An 8,180-nucleotide genomic window follows, 5' to 3' on the forward strand; every position below is an offset into this window, starting at 1 on the left:
TATTTTCTTCACTGGGAAACCCAAACTAAGCCCTTCTTTTGTACAATGGATGTTAATTGGCTCACCGTTCTTAGGTGCTAAACTAATGCTGTCCATGCCCAACAACCTCCATGTTAATTCCTATTGATGTTTTTCTGTCCTCACTGGACTCATTCAACATCACTTCCCCTTCTTTGAAAATCTTAGCTTCCACAACTCTACTTCCTACAGACATTCCTACTTTCCTACCACCTCACTGGTTGCTCCTTTTTTATCCAACTTTAAAAACTGAGGGCTTGGTCATGGGCCCACTTCTTTTTCACTCTCCAATTTTCATGGATTTAAGTCATCTTTATGGTGAGGAGTCACAAAGTTATCTCTAGCCTAGATTTCTTTCATATGCTCCAATGCACATATCCAACTACCTACCTGACACCTTCCATTTGGGTATCTCTCAGGCATTTCATTTTCAAAATGGAACTTTTGATTCCTGTCACCTTCTCCCTCTCCCAACCTGTTTTCCCCTTTAAGCTTCCCTGTTTCAGTTATTGGGCTCCAAATCTAGGTAGGAGTCACCTGTTTCCTTATCTTCCACAACCAGTTCCTGAAATCTACCAATCCTGTACCAATTCAGTTCTAATGTATCTCAAATCCACCTTCTCTCCATCACTAGCCTACCATCTCCCCAAACCACCTCAATCATTACTTCTAGTTTGTCTCTTCTATTCTGTTCTCGCACAATTCATTATCCCACACTGTAATCAAAGTAATCAGATGTCTCTCCCATTGTACTTAAAATCAAAACTCCTTACCATCCCAGCTCTTTCTCTCATCAAATTCATAGGATAGTCCCTTCTCCTCCTTGTTTACTAGGCTACAGACATCCTAATCTCCTTTCAGTACCTTCAATTTCTTAAACCATCAGTTTTCTGCTTTAGGACCTTTGCATATCCTCTTCCCTCAGGATGATCCTTCTTTTCCTACAGTTTTAGTCACCTCCTCAGAGACTTTCCCCGGCTTCCATACTTAAAGTAGATTTCCCTGCTGCGTTTTTAATTTTGACCCTACATTTGTTTCTTTCACAAAATGACTTTTTAAAAAAATATCATTCCTATTATAACGTATGCTCCATAAGAACAGAGCCTACGCCTGTCTCATCCACTATCATTTACCCCAAGGCTTGGTACATACCTGGTGCTCAATAAATACTGAAATATTAAAGAACTTGACTTGAGTGTGGGAAATATAGGCTCTATCACAGGCAAGTAGGGGAGGTTCCATTTGAGTGACTGAAAAGCTACGTTGTAACTACCTTCAAGAGTTCATCCAGTTATTTACTAGACAAAGGGTCTACTACCTGTCAGGCATTGTACTAGCACTGGGATCAGGTCTATGAGCACATTAGTACAGTGGTAAGATAGATAATATATATACTAACAATGGCATAGTAAATGCTAGTATGATGATGCATAGGGTGTAATGAAACCACAGATACAGCTGGGAAGTCTGACACGTCAGTCTTGATCTGGAACATGGAGGGAATAAGTGTTTTATGAAGAGGGAACAGCATAAAGACCCTGAAGCCCAAGAGCACTGGGGGTTGGTGGGAATGGAGTGCTTGGGTCCAAGGACTGATATACATTTAAGGTGAAGAACAAAACGTTCTAAAATTAAATTGTGGTGATAGTTGTACAACCCTGTGAATATACTAAAGAATGCTGAATTGTACCCTTTAAATGGGTGAATTGCATGGTATGTGAATTATATCTCAATAAAACCATTAAAAAAAAATAGCAGCAGCAGCAACAAAAAGGAATCAAAATTGAGGTGGAATAGGGTAGGTACGAAAAATTAGGTGGAAGAGGTATAGGTAAGATACTCCTTAGATGTGATTAATATATTAGGGTTTTTGAAAAAGGTGTTTTCCCCACACGGAATATTCCTCCTCCCTGTCCTTACTTTCTCTTATACAATTTTTCTATGTACCCTGAGCTATCTTTAGAGATCCATCTAAGGACTGAAAAGATTATATAGCCACCCCAGTTTCATCCTATAATGTTATCAAAACCTCCCCACCTACTTAGGTCATTTCTGACTAAATATATAAGTATCCAAAAATTCAATCAGTAAACTTTTATCTATCATATAAATGGCACCACAAAGATGAGGCTCTGTACACCTAAAACTCCCATACAAAACCAGAATTCTCACAATTCTTTCAAATTATTCCCCACCCTTGTCCAATCAGCAATCATAGCAAAGGATGCAATTCTCTCATTAATTATTACAAAAACAAAACAAAACAAAACAACCAAAAACTAGCAAGTAAGAAGTCAAGTTTCCCTCTCGTTCCCTTTCTTTAACTAACTAGTGTGTGTTGGATCATGCGCTAGTGCATCCTTCCCCAAGTCACAGCCATGAATGTATATTCCTTTTAACTCCCATAGTGGAAGTCCTTGTGTAGGCCCAATTTTCTCATACTTTCCTCACTTTCGACACTGGCTAAATCAAAAGAAGAAAAAAGCCAAAACATTTATCTGTTATCTGGTAGCAATGAAGAGAACCCACTCAAACTAGTTTAAATAAAAGAGGGAATTTATTAGAAGAATACAGAGTTTCTGTCAGGGAATCCAACAGTTGCAATGGGTCAAATGCTAGAAGCATGGCTTTCTAAAGGGCAGAACATGCTGCTATGACAAAATTCTACTCCTGGGCTCTGCATGATCATGAAGAGAATATCCCAGAGGATAGCCCCCCCACGTATATTGCACAAGGGACTAGAATGTGGATTCATTTCTGCTTGCTTTTTGATCCTTATAGTCCTTTATGCTCGCCTCAAACTTGTCAAGCACATGCTGGCAAACATTCATGAGCTCATTCAGGCCTCTCTGAAATGGCTCAACAGCTGGCAGAGCACCTCGGGTCTGAATGCGCAAATTAATTTTGCTCTCTGAAGGATGGGTCGTAGTGTAACCACAAAATTCCACTTCCGGGTTCTTCATGATCATATAACGAAGAGAATTTCCTAGGGTGTGGTCTTCCTCGTGCAATACAAATGTCACACAGTTTCTATCTGTTCCAGCTGCCTGGACCATTTCCAGGGCAGTCTTCTCTCCGCCTTCAGCCATTGAGGTCTTCAATCCAGTTATTTTTCTACACACACATTTTTATATAAAAATGAGATCATACTTGAATATTGTTTCATAACTAACCGTTTTTCTCATTTACTATAACCACAATGCAGCACACTATTACCCTAAACCACCTCAATTAATAGAACACATTAGTCCTCTTTTACCTTCCGTACCTCCACATTCGTTTCAATATTTAATGTACTGTCTCTCATTTCTTCTCCCTACTTCCATTTGACCTCCACACAGCCACGAGGGCAGTCTTTTTTAAAAACACAAACGTTAATGTTTTGCTAAAATATTGTTTTGGTGGAGTCACAAGGGGATAGGATTAGAATAGGGTGGGCCCTGCCGAGGATGAAAGAGGGAGTTTGAAAAGGGGGATGGGAAAAACACACTTTGCTTTGGTGTAAATGTCAGACTACAAACTACAGATTATCAACGTGCAGGCCCAGCTCCGGCTTCCACTTGCCGAGAGGTAAGGAAGTTGGCAGGAGGAAAGGTCTGAGAACTCGAGTAGAGGCAGCGGCCTTACTAACGATCTGCACAGAGAAGGCGCGTGACCGTTAGGTACAGGGCCTTAGGCTCTCTGAGGACACCGACACCATCCACTCAGCGAACGGTGGCCTGGTGCCTGCTCTCCCATTTGCTCCTGCTGATCTAAGGGGGTGAGCAGCGCGGGCCTTTCCTCTGCTCTCACAATTTGTCTCTCCTCCCTGACTGCTAGTCTACTGGGAGTCTCTATCCAGACATATTCCCAGAGCGAGGGCCCCCTCTCCCGGCCCAGGCATCCGCTCCAACCTCTCCTTCCCGGCTTCTCGGCCCCGTCTCAGGCCCGCCGCGGGCCCCGGCCCCCCGCCTCCGTCCTCCGAAGCCCCCCGCCCCGGCGCCGGGCGCGGCCCTTTCCCACCCGCCTCCGCGGCCGGTACCTCTCCAGCTCCTGGTCCTCTTCCATCGCGGGGGGCTGCTTCCCGGCTCCTCAAGTGCTGCTGGCGGACAGGAGACTCTGTTCCATAGCGCGAAACGTGCGGGGAAGCAGGAAGGACCGACCGACGGAATGAGCCGAGGACGGAAGGAGAGATGCGGGGGGCCGCGGCGGGCGCGGCAGGGCCAGGCCGAGGGGGGCGGGGCTCAGAGGCTCCGCCCCCGGCGCGGCGAGGGCGCTGGCACCCGCGGTCCCGCTCACCTGGCGCTGCCCGGGCGGGCCATCTGCCAAGGGTGTGGTGGTGGGGGAGCAGTGGGTAGGGTGGGGAAGTGGTAGGGGGGCGTCGGCCCCAGCCTGCGCCGCGAGGCAGTCTGCTTGGTCCCGACCTCGGCCTTTGGCACCTTCCCCAGGTGATGGCGGAGGGGGCGGGGGCTTTACCTACCTTCGGGCCCCCAAGTCCCCCTCCTCCCTCAGGGCGGGAGTCGGGCCTCCTCAGGGCTTGCTGCTAGGCCGTGGTTGGACTGTGTTGCTCCCGGGCTGGGACCCCCGACCTCGGGGGGCTTTCCAGGGAATGCTGAGACAAGCACTCAGGGAGACCGAGGTGTCTATAGATCACGCCAAGCTAATCGATTGATCCACCCTAACAAAAGGAGGGTAATGTGTGAAGAAGTGAATTTCACCACAGAACTCGAGGGTTTAAGACAGTATTTGTCTCATCGGGGATCTTGCAGCTGCACATCTCTACTGGGCTAAAGGACAAGTGTCGGTCCTTATCTTTGAGGGGAGGAGTCCCCTCCATTCTTTCTCTCCTAGGATCCTTTCTACCCCCTGGAATGCGTCTTAACCCGCTTTGGACTTCTTTTTCCTTTACCCTGTGGGCTTCTTCAACCTTCTCACCTGCGGAAACTCCCTCTCACCTTTGTTTCCAGGTGCCCCAGCCCCGCCTCGGCGGCCTTTCGCCGCTGGAATCGCTCTGGCCCTCCCTCATTCTCGTACCTGTCCTCTCCCCGTCCCCTCAGGAGCTCTTCTTCACCACAAGCCTACTCTCCCTCCGACCCCAGCTGACCCTCTCCCAATACACCTACATTTCCTCTTCCTGCGCCGCCCGTTCTCCCTACCCTCCCTTGCCCCCCTGCATTGCCCCCTTTCCCGGGGCAGTCATCCCGGGCGCGCAGACCTTTCCCGGCGCGTCCGGCAGGGACCCCCCCGGCGGGTGGGGGAGGGAAGGAGGCGAGCGGCTCACTCTAACCCGGAGGGGCGGTGCGGCCCGGCCTGCCCCGAGGGCTCCCGGATAGGCGGAGCCGTCGCCTGGCCCGCCCCTCCCCGCCGGCGCCGCCGCCGATTGGCCCAGGTGCGTGTCGGGTTGGGCGACTCACCCGCCGCTCGCCCCCGGGGAAGCAGCAGGGGCGGTTGAGAAGTGAAGTCTTGGCCGGAGTTTTGGTTCTCGCCAGGAAATCGGCGGCCGGCGGCGACTGCCGCGGAGCGGAGCCGGGATACCCCCCTGCTCCCTCGGCGGCCGTGGCGGGCGGGCTGAGGCGCCCGCGAGTCCTGCGCGGCGGGCAGGCGGCGTTCCCCGGTGAGTAACTTTGCTGACGCCGCCCGCGGGGTCTGGGCCGCCTCAGGTGTGGGGGGCCGGGGCGGGGGGGCGCCGTGTCCCCGAGCGCCCCCGCAGTCTCCCCGGCGGCGGCTCCCAGCCGGCCTCCCTCCGACCCGGGTGCACGGTTGTCCGGACTCGCCGCTAAGGGGGAGATGGGCTTTGCTGCGCGGGGTGCCGCCCGCCGCCGGGCAGGCGCACCGGGGCTTCGGCCACCGTGTTGCTGATCTTTGGCGTCTGTGGCTTTTTTTTGGTGAGGGGAGAGGGGGGCCTGAGTTTTTTTTACTTCGTATGTGGTGTGTTTGTCGGAAAAATGTGTGTCACCAGGTGCCCCAGAGCCCATCGCGTGTCCTGGGCAGGGATGGGGGCAGCATACCCTCCGCCCAGCCTGTTGCCCTGTCCCCCCTCCTTGCCCTTCAGGCTGTAGAGGGTGGGAGAGAGGTTTCTCATCTTCGAGGTGGTGATTTGAAAAGACGGATCTTGATTTGGAAGCAGTTGCACACAAAGCACGAGTCAGGAAATACATTACTCGTTTTTTTCAAAGCTTTGTGCCACTTTTCAACCAAGGGACATTTGACTTCCATGAGTATTTCTGCTGATATTTTAGTTGATATTTAAGGTTATGAGCCCAGATATTCTCACCTGCCAGGAGCTAAAGAAAACGCACGCATGCATGGAGCCTAACTGTATAGATTTTTTCTTTTTAAATCACAGAAATCAGAAAGGAAGTTGAGTCAAAGGCAGAGACAGTGCAGGAGGAGGAAACAGTTGTTAGCTCCGGTTTATTGGAACTGCTTCACTCTATGAATTTCACATTCTTGCCGCAGAAGTACTTACATGTAAATTGGCCCTCCTCCCAGGACAGATTTTGATTTTTCTTTTGGATGCGCTCTTAACGAGCACCAGTGAAACCGGATCTCAGTAGATCGATTCTATTTATTTTGGTAGATTTGATTCCCATTCCCAACCCCTTTTGGAAAATGTACTTTGGCAGGTAAAGAAGGAAGAGGGGAATGTGGTATCTCTTTTGGCCTGTCAAAGCTTTGTTGAACCATAAATAACCAAGTTTACTTCTTGGCGTGCACCCAAGCCACACATGTGAGTTTTCCCATAGGGGTAAAATGTAGGCCAAATCTAGCCAAAGTAGAATCACACTACTTTTAATTCATTCCACTTGGGTGCTATCATTCCTAATTCTGTATCTTGTTCCTCTCCCTTTCTCAAGTTTGAAATGTTTTTCATTGTTGATTGATTTGTCAAAGAAGATAGCAAGACTCAGCCCTTGCCCTGAAGTTGCTTCTAGTCCCCTTTGGAAACTGATAGAAACTACGATTCCACTAGGTCCTGAAAATAATTTAAGTGCTCTGGGAACTTAAAAGAGGGAGGAAATTCCACCTGAAGTTTGTCAAGGAAGGCCTCACCTAGGCCCTTACCCCTTCAGTCGGGAGTGGGATTTTGCTAGGTACATTCCAGGCCGAGGAACTAACAACCTATAGGGCACTTGCAAGTCAGGGCATTGTGTTCTGAGACCTGCATATCCTTCATCTGGCTGAAAGACAGCACGTCTGGGTTAGAGTTGAAGTCAAGGGCAAGGGGTATCATTCATTTAGGAGACATGGCACTTTGCCTTGTTCACAGGGTCCACTCAAATATTTAGTGAACTGATTTGAACAGAAACATGAAGAGTTTTGTCAACCATGTTAAGAAATTTGGACTTTATTCAGTCAGTGATATGGAGTGCTAATTTTAAGTCAGTGATATGGAGACTGTCATGATAACATTTGCATTCCAGAAAGACATCTCTGCAGCAGTCTGGAGGATGATGAGAGTCCAAATGGGAAGTAGGGAGACAGAGTGGGACTCTGCCATAACATAGGGGTTAAGTGCGCAAAAGTTCTAGACTCACATTGCTTCAGTTTGAATCCTGAGTCTATCACTATGTAACTTCTTTGTTCCTGAGTTTGGGGAATAAAACTTGATAGGACTTGTGCATTGTTTAGGTGCTTGGTACCTAGCAGGCACTTAGTAAACGCTCGTCGTTATTCCTGATGAAGGCAGTGGCAGTGGGGATGATGTAGCATTTGGGGTTGTAAGTGGCTGGACTTGGTAAGTAACTAGATACGATTAATGAGAGAAGGAGGATCCCAGCCATTTTGACTTGAGGCATCGGAGTATACTGGTTAAGCTGGCTGTGGAGTCAGAACAGGGTTCAGATTCCAATTCTACCAGTTACCATCATGATTTAGCTTTGGTTTCCTGATATTTAGGAAGCGATCATAGCACCCGACTAGTAGGGTTTGAGGATCAAATGAAATTACACATGTAATGCCCTTGGCAGAGGGCCTAGCACATTCTAAGTGCTCAATAAATATTAGTTGTTCCTTTAGTGATGATGACATTAACGAGCTAGTGGAATGTTGGAGGATATAAGAAGGAACAGTTAAAACAGTTGATGGTAAGGGTAGGGAAGGGGCAGGTATGGTAAGCTTTATTGAAGATTTGGGGGAAGGGGAGGCTGCGTGTTGACAGAGTGTTAGGCATCTCTTTCCTT

General features: G+C 48.7%; 2 protein-coding genes across 2 annotated transcripts in view; both read right to left on the reverse strand.

Annotated features, from left to right (window-relative positions):
* LOC119507183 (protein POLR1D-like) overlaps positions 1-4,173 on the reverse strand; it is a 54,249-nt gene extending 50,076 nt beyond the window's left edge. The window contains exon 1 of the mRNA XM_037800289.1: positions 4,040-4,173. Within this exon, the coding sequence (XP_037656217.1) occupies positions 4,040-4,065 (26 nt within the window). The 5' untranslated portion in view covers positions 4,066-4,173. The remainder of the gene's footprint in view (positions 1-4,039) is intronic.
* Positions 2,554-4,178, reverse strand: POLR1D (RNA polymerase I and III subunit D). Its single transcript, XM_037800288.1, has 2 exons — positions 4,040-4,178; positions 2,554-3,132 (listed from the first exon to the last, which is right to left on the reverse strand). The coding sequence occupies exons 1-2, from the start codon at positions 4,063-4,065 to the stop codon at positions 2,757-2,759; spliced, it is 402 nt and encodes a 133-aa protein (XP_037656216.1). The 5' UTR covers positions 4,066-4,178; the 3' UTR covers positions 2,554-2,756.
* Between the last annotated feature and the right edge of the window lie 4,002 nt (positions 4,179-8,180).

This window comes from Choloepus didactylus, chromosome 12, assembly GCF_015220235.1.
Source record: "Choloepus didactylus isolate mChoDid1 chromosome 12, mChoDid1.pri, whole genome shotgun sequence".
NCBI classification, from domain to species: domain Eukaryota; kingdom Metazoa; phylum Chordata; class Mammalia; order Pilosa; family Megalonychidae; genus Choloepus; species Choloepus didactylus.

Excerpts from the sequence above, each read along its gene's own strand:
- POLR1D (XM_037800288.1), bottom strand. The coding sequence starts at position 4,065 with ATGGAAGAGGACCAGGAGCTGGAGAG. Across the intron at positions 3,133-4,039 it reads GAGGACCAGGAGCTGGAGAG|AAAAATAACTGGATTGAAGA; the intron begins GTACCGGCCGCG and ends ATGTGTGTGTAG.